Raw genomic sequence first — 23,467 nt, forward strand, 5'->3', positions numbered from 1 at the left:
GCCTCAGGTGGAATGAAGCTTCTGCAGGGCAAGTGTTAACCATTGTTTTTTGAGCTCATGCTGCAGAAAAAGTGTTTCGGGGGATAGAAATATAGTTTTAGGCTGTCAGGAAATGTTCTATCTGGTATACTCTCCTCTGTGCTGTATATACTTGTCGTCTGATTCTTTATTTCTGATTGTTTGTGATTGCATTTTACATTTCATCATCAGTGTTTCATAAGTCACTAAATAAGAAATATGACTACCTATTTGTTGAGCAGTTTACTTCCTTTTACTTAAGCAGATGAACCAAACTGTGTGAAGTAAACAATGCAAGAAGCAGGGTTGTGATATTTATAAATGAGCTTGTGTTTGCAGAGGTCTCTGCAGAATCTTACATAACACCCATGTGCTCCCACATGCTTTACGCTGCACCACGCGGGCCGCGCTCCGCCTCTGTATGCAAAAACAGGGAGTCGGCCTGCTCTGTCTCTTAGTCTCCTGAGCCTACACATCTATTCATCTGCAGTAGAGTGGTATGCATGTCTCTGTAGTATTTTTTAAGTTTTGCATTGTGGCTTGTGCGAAGTATCCCATAAACAGACAGAAACAATTGCCCCAACTGCAATCTGCTTTTTTATGTAGTAGTTCCTTTTTCATATACTAGTTGTTTGTTTATAGATTTCACCTAATCTTACGTCACATAGTGAATCATAATTTCAAGACACTACTTCAATGAACACTCCTAATTTTAACTTTATGTAGAAACTCCAAAGCTTAAAGTCAGTGTCCTTTGCATCCAAGTTATTTCATCAAGATTATTTGATTTTGCCTCAGCCTGAGCCACTGATCAATCATGTTTACTTTATGTGTCTAACAGAAACCAGCCAACATCCTGGTGATGGGGGAGGGTCCAGAGCGAGGCAGGGTTAAGATTGGTAAGTGCAGTGCCCCCTGCAGCATTCAAAGAGTTGCAGCTGTTACATAAAGCTCAGATTTTCTCTTTTAAAGCTACAGCCTCTTCATATGACCTTTGAACATACCTTTTGCTTTTAACAACTCTGTGATCTTAGTCCAAATGGGGTATAGATCCAGAGGCTATCTGCTGTCCTGTCTCTCCAGCCTTGGAGTGTATCTACATAGAGATAGTAGTGTTTGTTAACATATGATCTCTGTCCTTGGTTCACAGCTGACATGGGTTTTGCCAGGCTCTTTAATGCTCCCCTGAAGCCCCTAGCTGATTTGGACCCTGTGGTGGTGACATTTTGGTACAGGGCCCCAGAGCTTCTGCTAGGGGCTCGGCATTACACCAAAGCCATAGGTAAGTGGCAACATCATACGTACAAAGAAAGAAAGAAAGAAAAGCAAAGGATGGCTATTTTATTTTATTTTTCAGTCCATCAGTTATTTTGAATTTATTTTTTGCATGCTATGTGTGTCTTCTTTCATAGTGTTGATACCTTCTTAGAGAATAATCACAGAAATAAAGAAAAAAATGAATGAAAAAGTGTGTCTAAACTTTTGACTGGTAGTGTATAGAGTGTATAGAGTGACTTTGACACAGTACAACCTGTCAGTGAATGTGACCCACATTCCCACTTCTCTTGGAAATCATCTTTCCACATCATCTTTATCACTATTCATTTATCACTTTTTTTAGAAGAATATATTGTTTCAGAAATGGAGCATAACAACTTTGTTCTAGTATGTCCTTTGAGCAACTATGCTACAATTGTTTATACAAACAAGGTTTCAGAAGTAAAGCAGAACTGTTGAGAGCTTATCATACCAAATTTGTGTATATATACATTACAATCTGTATTGTTTATGTTAACTAAGTTATGGTACTTGGTATGCTGCTAGTTCTTCTAATCTTGAGTGAAGCTTAGTCAAAGCTACCCTAGCTATATTACCTACCATGTTTATTGTTATTGTTAATGATTTATTAAAAGTCAGATTAAAACACAACATGGGACTTTAACATATAGAAGTACTTGACCCAAGTACTTCTGTATGTTAGAAGTACTTGTGAATGAGGGTATTGTTAAAGACATGGTCCACCTGAAACATGATGGTGTTTGGGTTTCCCTCTCGGGAGTGTTCACATCTGGCATCTTTTAGATATCTGGGCCATTGGCTGTATCTTCGCTGAGTTGCTGACGTCAGAACCTATCTTCCATTGTCGCCAGGAGGATATTAAGACAAGCAACCCCTTCCACCATGACCAGCTGGACCGCATCTTCAGTGTCATGGGCTTCCCAGCAGGTCAGTATACACTCCTCTGTCCCAAGTCACACTCAGTTGACTGTGTGTTTCGACTGTCCAGAGTTCATTTCACTTGTCCTGAGTGAGACGCACCTGCCTATGACTATCACTCACACACAATCACCCTCCTCCGCACTCCAGATATTTTCTCTGGAAAAATTATTTGCCTCTTATCGGCAAAATGCACCTCCATGTAAACCTGAGAGTGGCTGGGTGTGGGTTTTACTTGGGATTGCAACAGCATCTTTTTCACCAGGTTAAATAACTTTTGCTGCTCTGCACCTTCCACTGTCAGGTTCTCAGAAATCTGAAAATGTGCTTTTTTTTAACATGATGCCTCTCTTCTCTCAGCAGCTAGAACTTTCTATTGTGAGTAGTGCAGAGTAGCAGAGAGTAGGGTCAGGGTTGGGAAGAAGCTCTATCACACATTCAGCTCTGTCCAGTCCCAAACCCTCAAAGAATATTCTATTGTTGTCACTGACCTCCCAGCCTAATATTATTTTAGTGACTCATGTTTTCCTGATCATGTCAAATCACTTGTCCGGCCCATCACCTTCTTGGCCCATGTTAGAAAAGCCAGAATCATTGGTCTCACTAGTAGCATATTAGCTTGGTCAGAGCCAGCATTGCCAGGGTTCCCTAGAGGGTTAGCTTTATGTTCATACAGTTCTATGTTCAAACATTTTTATGTTTTATGATTTTTATCTTTTTTTTTAATGGTTAGAACTTTGTTGTTGGGTTATTATAGTAAAGGTCAAGACTTCATAGGGTTATGCTTAAGAATATGGGGTCATTCCACGCCAAATCTCCGAATGCCCCTGCCTGACCATCTCAGATTTGACTGAAAAAATTATAAAATTTTTACCACATTATACCAAAGAAATGATAGCACCCACCAACATCAAATGGACTGTTTTAGAAAGATTAGATGTCTGTTTTTAACATATCAAAAATTTGTGATGGTGTTCAGCCTTATTTTTGCAAAATGAATTTTTGAACATGTGGTCTCTGCATACATGCAGAGCATTCATGGACTATGAAGGCACTTTCAGAAGCTAAGAAAACACTCTGAATATTTGACACACAGCTTAAACTCAACAAAATTCTTGATTTGATTACTCAACTATTGTAAATATCTCAACTCTTTGAGGAAACTTTCAGATGTTTTGGTGTAACACTCCTGAATTGTATATAGGCGTCCTGTTGTAGTGCTAGAAACATCTGTTTTAGAAATGATGTGTTGTAAAGGTACTCGGCACTAGTTTACGGAAGCCATGAGCAGCAAGTGTAAAAAAAAAATAATAATAATAATTATAATAATAATATATATATATTTTTATTTTCTTTCTTTATTTATTTATTTATATATTTTTTTTAGATAGTATCTCGTTATTTCGAGATATTATCTCGAAAATAACGAGACAATATCAGGAAAAAATTAAAAAATGTTTACACTTGTAAAATGTAATATCTCTAAATAATTACTTATTATCTTGAAATCATGAGATAACAAGGTAATATCTCAAAATAACTAGATCATATCTAAAAAGTAATAATAAATTAATTAAGAAAAATATGTATTATATTATTTTTATTATTATTATTATTTATTTATTTATTTTATGGGGAGTACTATTATTTGACAAGCTTCAAAATAGTTAATAAGCTGAACAGCCATCACCTAGAACTTCACCAAATAACTTGGGATGTTGGAATTTTAAGTATAGCCTTATTATTGCAAAAAAGTCTTATTGTAGTAATAGGTATCTATTATTATAATTTCTGTCATTGAATTGTTGCATGCTATTGTCAGATAAAGACTGGGAGGACATTCGGAAAATGCCAGAGTACCCCACCCTGCAGAAAGACTTCAGGAGGACCACGTAAGTCCCTTTCTTCTCCTCCTCTCTTCCTCACTTTTTTTCTCTTGCACACAAATAATCTCTGAAGGGTTTATACTCACTTGTCAAGCTCTGTTCAGTTGAGTGCTGGTATCCTAACACAGCTCAGACCACAGACCTTCTGTGCCAAACTTAAGCAGTTCGAAGTTTTTATTCAGTTGCCCATTATAGTCTTTGTGGATCAATTAATCACAGCCCTTGTGGTCAGCAGCACTTTGAATTGAAGTAACCTTTAGGTTGAAGTGCACATACACAGCATAGCACAAGCTTTCTGATGTGTTGTCAGGTGTGTCACAGAGCTAGAAGTCATATTATTTTGTTTGTCAGTAACTATAAATTGTAACAAAGTTCCATCAATAGATTCCCAAACCTATTTAACCCATATCCAAATTTTAAACCATGTTGTCTGCCTTTTGGTCCCCATAAAGTAACTTTTTAAACTACTATTCACTCATATACACAAAAAAGCTAGATTAATACTATACATCTGTACGCATGACATGATTACTCTCACTTGTGTTTTCATATGTATCCCCTGCCATTACAGGTATGCCAATAGCAGCCTCATTAAATACATGGAGAAGCATAAAGTTAAAGCGGATAGCAAAGTGTTCCTGCTGGTAAGTGCTGCATACTCTGTCACACATTAAGTAAGATGACTGTATTACATTTTTTTAATCTTTTGTATTACTCAAAATTGACTCCTTTGAGCTTTAAGTCATGTTAGAATGTTGTTTTCTCATCAAAAACATACCTAGAGTTGTGTTTTGTTTCATTCACAAATGTCTGAATAATCCTGCATTACTGGTCTGTCTACAACTCGTAACACTCTGTTCCACCTTATGATGTGGTAGTTTTCAACAACCACCTTTTACTTTTTGTTTAGTAGAGGGTTCAATTTCGGGGATGATATTATCCAAATGATTCTAGTGAAGGCGTATGAAGTTTAAAAACACAGTGGAGCACTTCCTGTATTAACACATGACATCACAAGTTTTAATAGTGTTTTCTGTTTGAGAGAAGAACTCAGCCTAAATACGCAGGATTTGTGTGTTAAACATCTGTGAATTAAACAAAACACAAATCAGGGAATGTTTTTGATGAAAAAACATTATAACATAGATCAGATAATAGTGTACTTTAGGCCCTTTAATTATTATGTAACCCCCTGTGAATAACAATTCACTTCTAAACCTTTACATTTTTTCTTTTTCCTCACTCCCCCATATTTCTCAAGTCTTGACTTGACTCTTCAGTGCCCCAGATAGAGAAGCTACTGCAACAAGAAAGAAAAAAAACTCGTTTTATAAAACTCCTGTTTTACAGATCATGGACATGGCATATAAGTGTGTCAAAGGGATTTGGTTGTTTAAAAAACATTTATGAATCAGTATCTTTCATGCTGTAAATGTAAAAAAATTGTTTCATGCTGATTTTAGTTGTAAGCTCAAAAATTGTGATATGGGGCCCTGATATTGGTAGTTTATATGCGTAAACATTAATTAGTGAATAAGGAGGTCTTATGCATAACATTTGAGCATACTATTAGAAAGGCAAAAGAGAGAGGAGAGGACAGGTGAGAGGAGAGAGGCAGATAAGAGGAGAATGGATAACACTGTTATTGTTGTGCTCAAGCCATCAAACCAGCAGGAAAAAAATAAAACTTGAGCAAAAATTATTTAATAATTGGCTAAGTAAGGTAGTAAATTCAGCTCTCTCAGAGACATTTACCCACTGACCCCATTCAGGAATCAAAAATATATCTCAAATAGACGGTTTATGTGACATTCATGCTGTTTCATCTTAGCTCCAGAAACTGTTGACTATGGACCCCACCAAGAGAATCACATCAGAGCAGGCACTGCAGGACCCCTACTTCCTGGAAGAGCCTCTGCCGACTACTGAGTAAGGCTCCCCCTGTGTCTTTTTCCCAAACATACTGTTGAGTAAGAATTGAAATCATGCTTAGGTCAATGTGTGCAGTGTGTTCGCAGGCTGTCAAATTCCCTACCCAAAACGAGAATTTTTAAATGAAGATGAGCCCGAAGAAAAACCAGAAAAGGTATCTAGCATGTGTGAGAGGTATACCATTTTGTTATTTCAAATGATGTATGTCATTTCTTGTTTTATCAACCTTCTTTATCTCTGTACAAAGTTTTTGACACATCTGATCCAATTATTGTGTTATCTGATTATTCTTGCTATCAGATTTTTACTGATATGCAAGGCAAGTTTTTGAAAAGTTTTGTCTATTTGTTTCCAGGCACAGCACCAGCAGACCACTGCGCAGACACAGGTTTTGCCCCCCCAGCAGGCCCCTTCCCAGAGCGCCCAGACCAACGGCACCGGAGGGACTGCAGTTACCACCTCTTTGCAACATGCTCAAGACCAGGGATTGCCGAACAAGAAGCCACGCATGGGACCAACAGGAGCCTCCTCAGGCACAGGGGTGTTGCAATCTGACTATCAGGTGACTACTGTTGCACTGCCCAGTGCCACGCACATCGACTCTTTTTTTTATTGTTCATCTCTATCTCCTCACCTCTATCTCAATGCTTAGCCCAACTGTACAAATCAACCTCTTTTTCTTAAAGTCAACCCATTTGTCACTGAGGGTGGCTCAAGTACCAGAAATGATCACCAAATAGATAAACAAAAGGACATGAAAGAACAGAATTATATTGTGTTACCTATCTGGAAAATATGATTTCACAGAAGTTACTAACTACTACAGCTATATTTAATTATGTGTTTTATAGAGAACAAAATTAACATCAATAAACAAGCATTATTAAAAATATATTTTTTTATTTCTATATTGTCTGCTACTGTACTATTGTGTATTACACCATTAACTTTAATCATTCCAATTATTTCTCTACTTGTATCTTAGCACTCCAGCTCACGGCTTGGGTACCAAAGCACTATACAAAGCTCGGGGTCCCAGAGCAGCATGTACACATCCTCGCAGCAGAGCTCCCAGTACCAGAGCCATCGGTACTGATGACTCAGCAGAACTGGGGGACTGAATGAAAGCCTACTTCCAACTACAGCTGTCTTCATATGCACATTATTTGACATTGCACCTTTGTCTTAGTATTTATTTTATTTTTAATCTATTTACCTAGTTATTGAGGTTTTTATTTTGTAAATATTGTTATATAGTAGATCCAACTATCACTTCTTCTGCAATTACCCCCTTTTCAAGAAGGGTTTTTAACAGCCAAAAGAGAGAGTGGAGTCAAGATTTTGAAATACTCAAGAACACCTAATCCTTACCTTAACACTTAAAGAAGACATATTATGTTGTTTTTTTTCACTTAACAAAATAACAAACTATAACATACACATAAATATTTCATATTTTGCTGCAATATTGATCTAAAACAACCTAATAATAGAAAAATGGTCTGTTAACTTCCTTTTCAAAGATGGAAGCTAAGAGGCCCTACCTCTTCACAGTGGCATTTCAGTGTAACGTAGCGTATTTTCATTTACATGATTTTATATGTGGAAAAAATGATATATATTTTGAATAAATGCAACTAAGTACTGGTTTGTGGGTTGGGATGGGGGGCATGAAAACACACATTTTCTCAGCACTCAAATGCAGGAATCAATCAAAATACAAAGTGTAGTAAGGTAAATATGATGGAGAACCCTTATGAATTTAATTAATTTACATAATATGTCTCCTTTAACCAACGTTTGTCTTTATCATGTATATATATATTACTTGTTTATAGCATTTAAATGCTTTTAAATATCTGAGTATTTGTCACAGGAACTGACTAGGAACATCTAATAGTGATGCTCTGCTTATGGCTGATGGAGTAGAGCCATTGACTGGAGCTCAGCACCAGCCTTTTTCAGGGAAAAGCTCCACAAAGACCACAGGGTACTGTGGCTCCACCTACTGTTTCAAAGTCATACTTCAGCATCAGTATCATACAAAAGTATTCATTTGTGAAGAGAGTTTATACTCTAGCCAGTGCGGATTGCATGTACTGTACTGTGTACAGACGCAGATTATTGAGTACATTACGTGGTATTTATCATCTTAATCTTAATTGTTCCAATTCTGGCTCCCGCATGCATTTCTGAAGACATATATATATACTGTACAGACGCAGACATAAAGATGTGATAACTGTAAATGCACTGATGCCGCTCAAATTATTTTATTGTTTTCATGGCTTAATGTCTTGCTGTTGTTGAAATAAAATAATATCAGTACAATAAAGGATAAGTCCACGTATGTAAAGAGTTACGGCACACTTTCCCACTTCCCCTCAACTGATTGCGGTGGGTGACTCTTACTCACCAACAAAGTCAGGGATTTTGTAGGATTATAGTCAGGTGTATGATCAACCAGTAATACCAAACAGGTGCTAATGTTCATCAATGTCACATGTAGGTTGGAACACAGTCACGAACTGCAACAGAAAAAGCTTAAAACTGGGTGAGAACAGCCAAAACTCTGCTACCAAGGTGAGGTTGTGGAAGACAGTCTCATGTCACAGGTCATACACCATTTCGAAGCAGACTGGGGTTTCAAGATGTGCTGTTCAAGCTCTTTTGAAGAAGCACAAAGAAACAGGCCCTGCTGAGGATCATAGACACAGTGGTTGGCCCAGGAGACTTATTGCAGCAGATGAAAGGCACATCAAGTTTATTAGCCTTCAGAATCGGAAGCTGCCAGCAGTGCCATCAGCTCAGAACTGGCAGAAGCCAGTGGGGCCCAGGTACACCCAACTACTATCCAGAGAAGTCTGGCCAGAAGTGGTCTTCCAGGAAAAGTTGCAGCCAGAAAGCCATACTTCCGATGTGGAAACGTGGAAAGGCCAAGAAGGCAGTTTGTTCATCAAAGGGCTCTAGAGCAGTACCATGAGTGTCTGCAGGCAACAGTGAAGAATGGTGGAGGTTCCTTAAACATTTGGGGCTGAATTTCTGCAAATGGAGTTGGAGATTTGGTCAGGATTAATGGTATACTCAATGCCAAGAAATACAGGCAGATACTTATCCATCATGCAATACCTTTAGGAGGCGTATGATTGACTCCAATTTATTCTGCAACAGGACAATGACCCCAAACATACTACCAAAGTCATTAAGAACTATCTTGAAGGTAAAGAAGAACAAGACATTCTGGAAGTGATGATATGGCCCCACAGAGACTAGCTCACATCCACAGAAGATCTGTGGTTAGTTCTTCAAGATGTTTGGAACAACCGACCAGTATACCTAGAAGAATTGATGCTCTTTTGAAGGCAAAGAGGATGGTCACACCAAATATTGATTTGATTTAAATTTCTCTTTTGTTCATTCACATTCATTTGTTCAAATGATTAACACTTCCATTTTTTCATACCTGCCTATAACTTTTTCACAGAACTGTGTGTATATATATATATATGTATGTGTTTGTATGTGTATATATAAAATTATTTTTATTCAACCTTCTACAGCTCAAATCTTATTTTATTACAACTACAATGAACAAAAGTCTATCCAGTATTGCAAAGAAACTATGCTCATGACAAACACTGAGCTGAAAAATATATTGTTCCAGTTTTTATATATTGAATGAATTGAATGACAAGTCGTTATAGTAATTATCGTGACAGGCCTAATCTTGGGACCAACCTTAATTGCTCACACGTAATTTTCTCAGTTACCTCCCAGTGCCCAGGACATTGGTAATTTAATTAGCTGTGATTTCTTTGGGCACACACATCAAATTATTATATTTCACAAATAACAAATAAATAATAAAAAAAAATATATATATATATATATATATATATATTTTTTTTTTTTTTTTTTAAAGGAAAAGGATCTACACAGCACAAAGCTTTACATAGCATTATTTATTCATTCCTTAGCACACTTGTTGGGTCCTAATCTACTCACATAACAACAGGCAGACTGACAGAGATGTAGTTACTTTTAGGTGCTAACGGCCTTTCTGATAACCATAAATCACACAGGCACAATTTATATTTGTAGGGTGTGATGTCCTGCCAAAGAACACAAAATTACTATTCACTGCTTAAGTTGAACTTGTTAGGCATCTTCACTGACCAACCACTTTCTTCCTATCCAGCTCATAACTCATGAGGGAGGGTACAGATGTGTAAAAATAACAAGCAGGCGGATACAAAAAGCCTCTTCACAAGGTTTAATGTCACACTAAAAAGCCTGAAAGTGCTCTCCAGCCTGCAGACTCAAGTTTTTTTTAATCAAGCCCCACCACAGCTATACCACACTTTAGTAGCTCAAATTGTCATTATTGTTTTTATCTTTGTGTTCCCCTTTACCCAAAGATCTGACTTTGAACCAACATGTATTTGAAAAGGAATATCAACTTCTGTGCATAATAGTCAGTGTTTCTAATTTTTCCTTCTCTAAAGTGGACATTTGAATCGTTTTAAAAATGTAGATTATTAAATTATTGACTTAGGCATTTCATGTAAACCAAAACTAAAATTTTCACTGTTACCCCATTTAAATGTCTTAAATTAATATAAAAGCACATACTACTACTAGGATTTGATTAATATTACAAATAAAGTAAGGCAAAAATGAACAAGTAGGCCTAATAATGTGCTTCCCCACACTGGTCTTTATCATGATGTAAGTTGGTGTCACAAAATTAATTAGGCTAAATAATTAAATTAAATAAAAACACTCCTATATAACAGGAACAAAGCACTGTTTAGGCCCTCTGGTGGCTTGGGGGAACTATGCACGTGGTTAGTCTGGTAGAAATGACCAATAGGAGAGACTGCAGAGGGTTGCCTAATTTGGGATGCACAAACAAAAAAACAAAACAAAACAAAACAAAAAACTAAGAAAATATAAAAACCCATTAACGTAATATAAGACCTTTTTGCTATTTTGTCAGAGTCTTTTGTTTTGCAGGTGGGTATCATCACAAACCATAACCCGTTCATTTTCACCTCTGAAATGTCCGTCACTGATTTTTTCTTTCTCCCGTCAGACTTTCATCGCACTACAACCATGTACCATCTATGCCATAGACGTATGAGCACAACTTTGGCCAAATGAAAAAAGGAAACAACTTGTTGCTCTCGCGATAGTGTTACGCTCGTACGGCCGCCATATTCTCGGGCAGTATTTTGATTCGTATCTGCAGCAAAGAAAGCAAAAAGAGAGACGTGCAGCCTGGCGAAGGGAGGGGGGCTGTCAAAAAGCTTTTCCACACTGTGGTTCCGTGTGCGTCGGGCCAAAGAGAGCCTTCTCTCCCTGACGTTGTTCCGAGGACACACTAGGCCCGGGGCCTCGGTGTGACCGGATCTTCGCCCCCCTACAGCAGCGGGAGGACTCTCGACTCTTCGTCCGGAGCTCGACTGCGCGCTGAGCGCTGGGAGCTCTAGCGGGAGTGACGGCGGCCCGGGGAGCGGTGGCTGGCAGCGGACACTGAAGTAAGTGTGTTTCACCCTATAGAAGGCGTAATAACGGGTTAATATGACCACAGTGAAACTGAGCTGTGTCGCGTTGTTTTCGGTCATGAAGTGCGTATTAAAGACTTCTTTTAAAAAAAGAAAAAAAACAAAACTTGAGAAGTTCCAAAAGTTTTTGTCGGGGTAGGCTAGCTTAGCTAGCCGACTTTGAGTGTTCCTGTTTTGGCCGAGTTAGCAGTCGCAATAAAGTTGATATCCGCTGTTTTATCCAAACAATTGTCACTCGGTTTTATAAACGTGGAAAGTAGGTAAAAATATATCGTATTTTATTGTCGGGTTGTGTTAACACTAACTGTCTGTTCATGATTGAATATCTCATGTCAAAGCAATAGTCTGCCTTCTACTTTTTCCATTGAAGTCTGTTGAACATTTGTGTCATTTGCACTGGAAACCGCTGCTGTTCTCTTTTATTTTTTCCTACTTTTAAAACATGTGAACATTTAAACAGCTAAATATGCTTAGATTATTGTATATGCTATCCTTCCTCTGTTTTTCTAAATTGCCCTTGCTTAGTCCCAATAATTTGAGACTTATGCATTTCTGCCTATTTTTAATTATAAATTCACAGATGGTCCATCCTAGTCGAATTATGTTTTATAAGTTGATAAACAAGTTTATCAATTTATATGCTGTTACACTATTATAATAATCAGAATCGATTGTTAGTGAGGACTTTTGAACATGTTGTATAGGCTACATCAACTTATGTCTCCTACATAGACTGTATCAGGTAAAAACAGGGTCATTCAGCTGATAAAAAAGAATCTCTCTGAAATGTAAGGTCCAAAGTTAAAATTGTAGTTATGTGTCAGAACCGAAGTTATGCTCCTACTGATTTGTTTATGTCCTAACAATATGATTTGAGTTAAATCCAGTCATGTTTTACACTTTGCCAGAAATGTTTCTGTAAATGTTTTTGCAGGATTCTAGTGACAGTCAAGACTAACCTTTTGGTTCTCAGATTGCATGATGACAGGAAGGAAATAACTAAAGAAAGTTTTGATATGTGGCAGCTTTTTAGTGAAGTAGAAACATTCAGTGTGCTTGACCAGTCAGAAGTTCCAGATTATGGATACTGACAGCTTGGTACTATGTAACTTTTCTGGTGGTGGATTCATCTCTGCTTGTCTGCAGGGAGATGTTACTATTTTGCCTGAAATCTTCTGCAATATGGCATCTATCATGGAGATAAACATGTGGTCTCACCAGGCCAATTTACAGGTCAGATCTGTGGAGAGGCCAACTTACTTGCAGTCAGAAGGCATGTTTTTCAATGACTATTATTAAGCAAAGAAAAAAACACCTGTATTTGAATAAATGGAGGATCGTTTTGAACTGCGTATGAGTTGTAGCTTCTCTGCCTATATGAACTGTTAAATGCATTTAGACAATATGGACGCTGCAAGCAGAAGGAAACCACATATAGACCATGGTGCTTTGCTCCATTTCAGGGCAGCCAGCTTGTAGAAATCATGATGCTTTTGAATATGACAGTAGTGATGGCACTATAGGCTGTTAAGGTTTTTTTTTTTTAGAAAGTTTTTATGTTACTATGTAACTGTTATCAGATATCAGATTTAAATAACAATTTTGGATATTACTGAAGATGGTCAGAGTGCATTTGGAGTTACAGCCTTAAAACTAAAAAAGTTAAGTGAAGTGAGTAGCATGCAACAGCAAGGGCTCTGCATGTTGTACCTCTCACTGCACACTTTCCAGCTACATCACCCCTCCCCCAACTATGAAAGAAAGTCTATACACTACTGTGCATTCATTTCAAAAGGTTGTGTCCATGTGATGGCCCAGAATTCTAAGGAGGCTATAGTTTACTTGGAAATGGCCAGGCCAGACCTATTTGGTAGAATATCCTTGTTGTGCAACTGTCAAAATGTAAATATTTTTCTCCTTGGTTTCGATAATGGGCTCTGTAATTGTTGGACCTTTACCTAAAGCCTTCAAAAGAAACTTTGATAGTGACAAATTCAAAGGACACTATGTTGTAATATTGATCATCAATGTCATCATCAAAAAAAGCATATGTGGAGGTGTATTGTACTTAATTCCCGCTTGCTTTATTAAACCTGTTTACAAGATTTGTTTGCTCAGCACCTTAAAATCACTCTGTTTCAGATTTCCCTGGATTGTGACATCATTGTTAAAAATATGGAGGTCTCCACTCCAGAATTGTTTTTATGCCTATAAATCATAGACTCAGATTGCATTTTTGTCATCAAATCCCATTCATTACAACTGCATGCTTGTATTAGCATGCCAATCACGTTGCTTAAAGTTACCTTTTTATTTTCTTTCATGATTTCCACTTCTTCCAGTAGATGGCGTGCTAACATCAAATCTAGATGAGGGAGTACAGACTAAAAGTATTGTGTTTTCTAAGTTCTAAGAGACACAAAATGCCAAGAATGGTTAAAGCCCAATACCACTACAATTGATGCATAATGTGTTTTTTTTAAAGGTACAATATGTAACTTTCTGGAGGTGGCCTAAAACATGTATGACACAGGTGACACGCCAACATTCGAATCTGCCACAGGACTACATATTATGAAAAATAGCCCTATTATTAGTTTATTCTGTCTTGTTTACGTGTTCATTAATTAATATGATGCATGTTTTTCCAAGTTTTTTTTTACTTCAAGGCCTGAAAAAAATAATATTGAATATGAAAAATTGCCTCGCCTCATAAAACATTTTGGTAAGATGTTTAATCACATGGGCTTCAATTGTCAACAGCAGGATGAGCATTAGCCACAAAATTCCGTGTTTATTGAACTAATCTCTAACAATTTCTGTTCAGCATTTGTGGGTTTCAGTTCAGATATTTGTATAATTCGTAAAAAAAAAAAATAGCAAAATGGCTGTCATAGACCCTTTTTACAGAACAGTCAATAAATCTATTGGCCATATTGGTTGCTATAGGAGTGAGTGATATTGACAATTTATTAATGACAATAATGATGTGGTTGGTGTGGGTAAAATGGCACAGAAGATGTGTATAGACTGTAAAATAAATACAATTTTTAACAATCTAAAATGTAAGTAAATTAATAGTTACGTTCACCAGTTAAAGGTTGTATGGAGGATTTTTTTTGTTTCAAATTGTCAATGATAGCATTATAGAGGTGCAGTAGCCTTGTAATTATGATGACCAAAAAAAAGAGAATAAAAATTCATCAACTCTGGACGTGGTGGGGCCAGCTAAACATTTGCCAATAGATAACGACATTGCCTCGTTATCTGTTAGCTGACAGGCTGTCAATCAATCTCCCTACGTTTCTAGCGTAAGTGACTTGCCTGCGCGCCGCCGGTACGTGGTTTGCGTACGCCTGTCACGCAGTCCACAGACGCAAGACGCACAGACGCTGTTTACTCCACCAACGCAACAGTTCTTAGCGGCTTTTTTTGACCTATATCTTCCTCGCAGTTAGCACAAAGTTTGTTGCAATGGCAGACAAGAATCCAGGAGCAGTTAGCCGCAAAAGAAAGTCCGTTTTTGAGATTGCTGAAAGAAGAAGACAAGGGGAAAAGCAGCGAAGCCAAACTAAGGTGATTCTTGAAGATTCATTCCAGCGATGGCGCAACTGAAGCAGACGCAGGGTCTAAAGACTGACGCATTGGTCGCCAAATTACTCCTGGACAGGTCACTTCTGCTTATTATGAAAACGTACTTTATTTCCAAGAGGTAGACAAACGTTTTTCAGGACACGAAAGCGATATCCTATGTCTGAAAACGTAATTTTCAAGGCAAAGAAAGAGTCCGCTTGCTGCTGCGTGTTGTAGCTAGTTCATTCGCACTGAATCTCCGCGCACCCTTCTCTGCACCCCTTTCCTGCTCCTGTCCCCGCTGCCCGTTCCGCTCTTCCCCCTGCTCCTCACTTCTCCGGGCACAGAATCTCCGCTCCCCTCTCCCCTCTCCTCTCTCCTCTCCCTGCTCCCTGCTCCGCTCTTCTCCCTGCTCCTCACTTCTCGTCCGTGCACGAAATGTCCGCGCACCCTCTCCTCCCGCTCCTCACTTCTCCGCCTTGCCTAACCAACACTGTAGTTAGTTGTTTACAAGTCATGTGCAGCGCACCGGCTGTAAACAAACCTGTTTCTGGCGTAAGGAGGAGGCGGGAGGAGGTGTTTCTACGTAGGGAGCTGTAGGGGAGGGGGGGGGGTTTCACGCATGCGCAACATTTGAAAAAGGACAAACAGTCGCTGGATTTCTCGTTCCTTAGAAAATCCTCTATACAACCTTTAACTTTTCACTTTTGTAAAACCAAAATGTATTTTCTCTGAAAAATACAGCTATATGAAGATATCCCCAACATTTACAATTAGCCTTTTTTTTAACGATAACACTGCAACTTTGTTTTATGTTTTATTACTAATCTGTTCATTTTTGCAGCATTTTAAAATTTGTTTTTATTACTATATACTTTGTGATACAATGCATTTTTTATATATATCTCTCTCACCTCTAGTTGAAAACCCTAGACACAGATGGCATCCAATACAGCAAACTTTATGTAGGACTGCACTGGCATGGTTTTAGTTTCTGCCAGGTTTCAACTTAAATGCTTATACCTCCAGCCTGACATGTAGTTATAAAAAGTGACAACAGATCATGGCAATAGGTCTGTATCCGCAGGCATATTGAAAATATAAGTTAGTTTTATTAGCTAAAACAAAGCCTAATCTTTGCTGCTCTATCCTACTCAAAATAAAGCACAACACAACTTCAGGTAAGCTTTGATAACATGGTTACAAGAAAAAAGGGCAATCAAGAAGGAGTACATGAGCAATAATGCAGAAAACCAGAGAATGGAAAGTTCAATTTAAAATGCCTCCAATGACGCAACTGGGATAATGAAATGCCAACTAATGAAGGGGGTCTTCATACACCTTTGATGCTGCTCTGGAAGTTGGACTGCATTTGTTTAAATCAGCTGACCGCAATATTGTCTGAAGAAAAGTAAAAACATTGGTATATACATTTTTTATCAATACTGTGAATGCTTAAATTGAGTTATTTAAACATGTCAAATACTTATTTTGGGAAGTTTAATTATAACTTATTATGGATGACTAAATGTGAATCTATTAAATATTTTCCAGAATGCATCGGAGATGAAGCCTCTACTCGCTGAACATATGCTCTTCTGACGTGGCGTGGCTGTATACGAATGGCCCAGGGAAGCCATCAGATTGATATTCAGGTTTTACATGACCTGCGTCAAAAGTTTCCAGAAGTCCCAGAGGGTGTGGTCTCAAAGTGTGTTCTGCAGGTATTTTTTTTTCTATCAATCAATACACAACTCAAAATAATAAAAAAACAGAAAAAACAAAGGGCACTGTAGTAAGGATAGGCCATCTAAAATGGGATTTGCCACCAATTATGGTCATTGCAGGTAATAATTTCTCACAGTCTTGTCTCTCTATATTAACACACTTTAACCAAAATGGACATTTAAATACATCAGCTATTAGTTAGATCTATGCACAGTGTTAGTGTTTTTTCTTGAATGCTTAACAGGTACAATAGGCCTAACTTTATATCTGGCACATGATCTTAGAAAATAAACTTTTTTGACAATCACTCCCACCTGTTACTGAAGTTCCTGCTCTCACAGTGTGCTTGTCCTCTTTGTTATTATCTGCTGAAGACATGTAAAAGTCTCTGGTGAGGTTCCATGTTTTTCCCTTTATTCGAACTTGTCTTGTGCAGTAGCCTGGGAGAGACTTTGTAGGAACCAATGGTGCAGTAAATAACTGGAGCTATAGTTCATACACCTCCATCAGAGGCCATTACTAATTTGTTTGGAATAATCTCGGGGTGAACCACGACTTACACATGCTGTGATTACAGCAGAAACTACATTAGATGTTTAGATTTTAGATTTTTTTACTTAAACTCTTTAGCTTGGCTTTAACTAGCAATTTGTTATTGCTCTGCCAACAGAACAACAATAACGTGGACGCATGTTATGCTTACCTGTCCCAAGTGAGTCCAGGAAACCAGGACAGTGTTTCTGAAGAGTCCTCCTTCACACGTTTCCAAAATCACATGACCCAGCTGAATCTGGGTGTGCAGTGTCAGAATGTACCGGATGGCTTGAGGATGAATGGTAGCCGGACACTGGCCCACAGCCTGAGTGACGGGCCTTTCCAGGCTGCACTGGCCCCTGACAGCCAGTCTTTCGAGCAGAATTCTCAGTCTGCCTTGCCACAGGCCCCTTCCAACCTCACTGTGTTTGGTGTAATGGAACCACCCCGAAAACCACAGCCACCCCAGCACTTGGGACTCTACCCCATGGGGGTTAAAGGAACTCCTCGCTTCAATCCCATTACAGTAACATTAGCTCCCAATATACAGAGCGGCCGCAACACACCCACATCTTTGCACATTCATGGGGGTCCACAGGCTGGGCTCAGCAGTCCCCAGGGCAACTCCATCTACATTCGACCATACATGAGTCAGCCGGGGGGCATTCGGGCAGTTCAGCCAAGCGGGCGGGCTCAGTACAGCCCCACCTCACAGCCCCCTCAGCAGATGCCTCCCTTACCCAGGGCCGCTACTCAGAGCTCACAGGGTCATCAGACGTCACATGTCTACATGCCCATCAGCTCGCCCACCACCCCTCAGGCCCCCTCCATGGGGCCATTTGGTAGCCAGGGCTCTTCATCAGGTGTGTCGTCGTGCTCTTCATCCTCTTCTGTGCCTGTCAGTCAGTATAATATCCAGAACATCTCTACAGGGCCCCGCAAAAATCAGATTGAGATTAAGCTAGAGTCTCCCCAGAGGACCAGCTCTTCCAGCACGGCTGTGCTCAGGACATCCTGCCCCACCTCCACATCTGCTCCGTCTGCACCTTTGAGCATGGGCAACCGAGGCCAGCCCACCCTCTGCATCTCTGCTAGCCCCCCCACTGCAATTGGGGTCCCTGCCACCATGGGGGCTGCCCTAGCCCCTTGCAACTCACGCTCACAACCTCGTTTTTGTATCTCGGCCAATGCTACAGGAGACAGTGGAGGTCTGGGTGGTGCGCCCACTGTTTGCATATCTGCCGGCCCTCCTCTTCAAGGGCCTTCAGGCACCAGGAATATGGGTGGTCAGGTTAGCATGGGCCCATCATACATTCACCATCACCCACCCAAATGCCGCAGCTCTGTGGGGGGAGGCACTGCTTCATCTCCTCGTGTGGTGGTCACCCAGCCTAACACAAAGTACACTTTTAAGATTACAGTGTCCCCTAACAAGCCCCCAGCTGTTTCTCCTGGAGTAGTGTCTCCCACCTTTGAACCCAACAACCTTCTCAGCCTCCCACCAGAACACCATTTTGCTGAGCCGGAACCTCTTCATCTGTCAGACCCCCTTTCTCTGCAACATGAGAGGCAAAATGAGCCTCGAAGACTCAGCATGGGCTCAGATGATGCAGCATATACTCAAGGTGAGCTATATGTCATTTATATTCATACCTATATACAAATTTAATAAACAATGGTGTATTATATACTATACACTGTATACTTAATTAGAGCTGTTGCACCAATCAAAATCATGAATCAATTCATACACACTGCCAAGGGAATCCAACTCTCTTACTGCAGCTATATATTCTAAAGCTGAAACAACTTATTTTGAGCAAGCTGATTTGTTAAAATGGTTAAAGATGCCTAGATGTGTATTTATTTTGTCAGTGCCTTATAATATTTTTTGTGTTGTAGGCCTGAAGTATAGACTTTGTAAGACTTTAAGGTTAAAGGGCTCAAGTTAACCCTTGTTAGCATTAGCACAATATCTCAAATACAAAATTAGAATATGTAAATTAAGTTTTTTTTAAATTTGGGCCTGATAAATCCAGACTGAAATAATCTGTATTTAATTTACAAATGACTCTTACTTTTCCTGTCTGAGGTCAAACTCAGACAACGCTGAGAAACCAGGTTCATTTCAGTGACACAAGGAAAACAAATAAACTCACTGGCTCATCTGTTTGATAGTATTGACAGAAATTTTCTTGGCATCATATAATAATCTTTGCACTTCATAGAACAATATGTTTCGTGAAGAAGTCCTTTGTTTTTATTAAGTATTATGGTCACACTTAGGCCGTCTCATCCCTATGTGGTAGAAGAGGACCATGACAGGGCAAGTTAGTCTGGGTAACTGGTTACACCTGCTCCTCTGGACCAACATAAGTGGACAGAGTCTGCAGTGCACCTCCAAAGAAAGCCACAAACCACTACAATGGCATTGTGGCCGAACTTAAAAGGAAATGCTAGCAAAAATTATGAATTGCTTAGCTTATTGCTTGTGCTTTCAGCTTTGTTGGTCCACCAGAAAGCTCGTATGGATCGATTGTGGCATGAGCTGGAGTTGAAGAAGAAAAAACTGGAGAAACTAAAAGAGGAAGTGAATGAAATGGAGAATGACCTCACCAGAAGACGACTTGAGCGCTCCAACTCAGCCTCCCAGATTCCCTCGGTACATTTCACTCACATTTCTTCACCACTTGACTCAAAAACTAAATGTGCACTTTTCACAGTACAATTGTGCCATCATTGGCATGATGGGTTTTCTTTAACTGTTCTTTTGTAATCCACCATGGAGAAATTAAAGCACAGATTAAAATGATTTATTTATGACTACTGGACACATCAAGAGATGTGAAAATGCATAGGAATGTTTCTTTAATGTCTACATTTAAATACTTTTCTTGGCTTCTATTTTCTCTTTTTGCATCATAAAAAAATGTTTCTATTTCTGACATTTATGTCTTTGATTTTCTGCCAGATTGAGGAAATGAAGCAGTTAAGATGCAAAAACAGGCTACTGCAAATCGATATTGACTGTCTCACCAAAGAAATTGATTTACTTCAAACGAAAGGTTTGTTTACTGCTTTGCTTGTTTGTTTGTTTTTACCTACTGACTGTATTATTCTTATTTATGTAACTCTGTGTGGACAAGAAAACCAACTGTAAAAGAGAATCTCAGTGAGACATTTATTTCTGCATAAATTAAACATTTTTGTCTTGACAGGGCCTCACTTCAATCCCAGTGCAATCCATAATTTCTATGACAACCTTGGATTTGTGGGACCTGTTCCACCCAAACCGAAAGGTACTTTCACTGGTAGGTGAATCACTTTCAAGTTTGCTCTCATTACACTACATTTGTATCATGTAGTGTTAGTTGTGCTTTAACAGATTTAGCACATCTTTAGCTTTTTTTTATGTGGAAAAAAGCTAAATTACCATTTCAAATCTAATAATGAGTAACACTGTATCTGATTGGGTTTGAAAATGCTTACTTATAGAGTATGCAGGTCCATTGATATTGTAACATCTGATTGGTCCTCTAGAGGGCGGTATGAGCCTGAAAGCCCGCCCTGAGGAGGACGAGGCTCAGTGGAGCTGTACAGCCTGCACCTTCCTCAATCACCCAGCCCTGGATCGCTGCGAACAGTGCGAATACCCACGCCACTTCTGAGCCAGACACCTTTCCCTTCTGTCCTCCAGTGGAGTCCTGGGCCTGAGATGCTGACAATACCTCGCTGCTCATTTTTCAGTGTTAAATAATTGACTGTGCCAATGTTTTGTTTCGTTTTTTTACTGAGCTGACGTGCCTTGGGAATGGAGCAGTCTGCATTGAAGAGAAACCTCTCTGAATGGACATCATGTTGTTTGTTGTTTTTACAGGATGCCTGAAGCCATGTGTTACAGAAACTTTTTGCATGCTTTGTTACAGCACAGAGGCGGAAACTCTCAGCTTTTGACTGTACATATTTTAGATTGTACCTTTTTCTCACACTATGAAATTCTTGTATTTTCTGTAAGTATAGTAGCTTTAAGCCCTAATTAACTTTTCAACTTCCCTTTTCAAATGAATAATGTTCCTTTTGTAGCTTTAGATTGGTTTCTGCAAGCCTTAAGACAGTTTCTATGAAGCTTTATGCCTCATGTAGAGTCCTGTGAAGGGAGGGCCATTGCTGCTGTTTTAAGTGCCTCGTTTTCAATGACAACTGGAATGTAGGCGTCATGCTGGGGACAACTTCACCGCAGCGCAGAGACACTCTAGTGTTTATAGCAGGGTGCCACCTCACTACAATGTCTCCTGGAAAGGTCTAGCACAGGGGTGTCCAAACTATGACTGGGGGTCAAATACAGCCCTCAGTCTATTTCTTATTGAGCCACTGGCTTTCTGCCATATTGACCTGCAGTGTCATAGGTAATATATTATACTATGAAAAAAAACAATACTGAAAACTACATCCTATGCTCCTAGCATCAATAATAAACATGTTATAACATTACAAGCCTAGATAAAAGGTGTGAGAAGTGAGAAGACAAGAACCTCAATAACAAAAAGTCAGATGGACTGTTGTCAATATGTTTGGACACCCATGGTCTAGCACCTAAATGCAATGATCAGATATCAGATCAGATAGATAAGATATTCAGTGTTATAAAGTCTTCATTACAGGATGCCATGACAGTCCATCTGGAGATATTTGGAATGAAAAGAAATCAGTGTAGTTTTAGCCCAAAATCCTGGAGAAACAGATCTTTACCCCCTAAGGTTTACTCACTGCCAGAGCCTTAAATCTTCTTTTTAACTTGTATTGTTTAACCAATACTGTTTAAGTGCCATAGCTTTAAGTGGAAGGTGAAACATCTCTGAAGCACTTAGCAAAAGTATTTTTTCCGAACTAGTTAAGACCAGTTTTAGCTAAACCTGTAGCTTGGTGTGAAGAGGCAGTTTATTATTGTTTAAACAAATTTTAAAATAATAATAATTTGGTTATGTGTTTTTGTTTTAGTTGGGAAGACAGTCTTTGTAACAGATAAGTTATTTGTAAAAATAAAAAAGGCTATTTTGACCTGTCATTTTATATACACTTTATATATTGTATTATGTCTGGACAACAAAGCTTATAAGGACAGGTCAGATGTGCCATTTTCACTAATTGTACATTAGGTTCCTCAATGGCTACACAAGTCCTTTGGAATCTCAGGAATTCTACTTGTTTAACAATGATTACAATTATGATTTCAAGTAGTTGGTTGTTGGTCATCTTCATTTTTTTGAATTCATGCTTTGAACAAATTCAACAAGACAAAATGTAAGAAAACAAATTAAATATAATGAAGAAACCTGAAAAACACACACAAACTGTAAATTGTCCCATTGCTCGATTACAGCTTCCCTTGCACTATTGATTCGCCATCATCCCCCAACATGCCACATTCTCAGCCATTTTCCCCTTCCAGATTTTTAGTGTACAGTCCCTGACAAAAGTCTTGTCGCTTATCCATTTTGTAGAAACAAAAGCTTATAACCTGACTTAAAATTAATCGATTGGTTTTAGAAATGTCTCATATGAAAGCTAAAACCCTCCCAAATTATGCTCAATATACTAAAATAAATTTGCTTCACTGAAGAAAGATTGATCATTTAATGAACACAGAAAGGTCAGATTTTGGCAAGACAAAAGTTTTGTCACCTACAGAAAATGTAACAAATAATTTACTTCAAATACAAAAATATGTTGCATAACATCAGTGAATTAAGTAGTGGTGCTGTGAGATCCATATTTAATATCTTATATCTATGACTTCCATGAGCTTGAAGGACTGCATCCATGCGGTTCGACAATGATTCATACAATTTGTTGATGAAGTCATCAGGAATAGCAAAGAAAGCAGTCTTACATGCTTCCCAGAGTTCATCAAGATTCTTTGGTTTTGCCTTCCATGCTTCCTCTTTCATTCTACCCCAGACATGCTCAATGATGTTCATGTCTGGTGACTGGGCTGGCCAGTCCTGGAGCACC

General features: G+C 38.8%; 2 protein-coding genes across 2 annotated transcripts; both read left to right on the top strand.

Annotated features, from left to right (window-relative positions):
- Nucleotides 1-157: 157 nt before the first annotated feature.
- Nucleotides 158-9,608, top strand: LOC110167022 (cyclin-dependent kinase 19-like). The gene is made up of 9 exons (XM_055149531.1): nucleotides 158-917; nucleotides 1,169-1,300; nucleotides 2,101-2,244; nucleotides 4,058-4,127; nucleotides 4,693-4,765; nucleotides 5,953-6,050; nucleotides 6,129-6,207; nucleotides 6,409-6,615; nucleotides 7,039-9,608. The coding sequence occupies exons 1-9, from the start codon at nucleotides 881-883 to the stop codon at nucleotides 7,147-7,149; spliced, it is 951 nt and encodes a 316-aa protein (XP_055005506.1). The 5' UTR covers nucleotides 158-880; the 3' UTR covers nucleotides 7,150-9,608.
- A 1,593-nt stretch (nucleotides 9,609-11,201) lies between these two features.
- tab2 (TGF-beta activated kinase 1 (MAP3K7) binding protein 2) lies at nucleotides 11,202-22,531 on the top strand. The gene is made up of 7 exons (XM_020922971.2): nucleotides 11,202-11,593; nucleotides 16,748-16,917; nucleotides 17,592-19,080; nucleotides 19,957-20,117; nucleotides 20,427-20,520; nucleotides 20,674-20,766; nucleotides 20,996-22,531. Exons 2-7 carry the CDS (start codon nucleotides 16,816-16,818, stop codon nucleotides 21,121-21,123), a joined length of 2,067 nt encoding a protein of 688 aa, XP_020778630.1. The 5' UTR covers nucleotides 11,202-11,593; nucleotides 16,748-16,815; the 3' UTR covers nucleotides 21,124-22,531.
- Nucleotides 22,532-23,467: the final 936 nt, after the last annotated feature.

This window comes from Boleophthalmus pectinirostris, unplaced genomic scaffold (genome assembly GCF_026225935.1).
Source record: "Boleophthalmus pectinirostris isolate CB_2022bp ecotype Guang Dong unplaced genomic scaffold, ASM2622593v1 HiC_scaffold_13, whole genome shotgun sequence".
In the NCBI taxonomy this organism is placed as follows: Eukaryota; Metazoa; Chordata; class Actinopteri; order Gobiiformes; family Gobiidae; genus Boleophthalmus; species Boleophthalmus pectinirostris.

What these genes read in the sequence shown, in the direction of transcription:
- LOC110167022 (XM_055149531.1), top strand. Translation starts at nt 881, where the DNA reads ATGGGGGAGGGTCCAGAGCGAGGCAGGGTTAAGATTG. An exon ending in AAAGACTTCAGGAGGACCAC is followed by an intron (nt 4,128 to 4,692) that starts GTAAGTCCCTTT and finishes CTGCCATTACAG; the next exon opens with GTATGCCAATAGCAGCCTCA. An exon ending in CCGAAGAAAAACCAGAAAAG is followed by an intron (nt 6,208 to 6,408) that starts GTATCTAGCATG and finishes ATTTGTTTCCAG; the next exon opens with GCACAGCACCAGCAGACCAC.
- tab2 (XM_020922971.2), top strand. Translation starts at nt 16,816, where the DNA reads ATGGCCCAGGGAAGCCATCAGATTGATATTCAGGTTTTACATGACCTG. An exon ending in TCTCAAAGTGTGTTCTGCAG is followed by an intron (nt 16,918 to 17,591) that starts GTATTTTTTTTT and finishes CTCTGCCAACAG; the next exon opens with AACAACAATAACGTGGACGC. An exon ending in ACCGAAAGGTACTTTCACTG is followed by an intron (nt 20,767 to 20,995) that starts GTAGGTGAATCA and finishes TTGGTCCTCTAG; the next exon opens with AGGGCGGTATGAGCCTGAAA.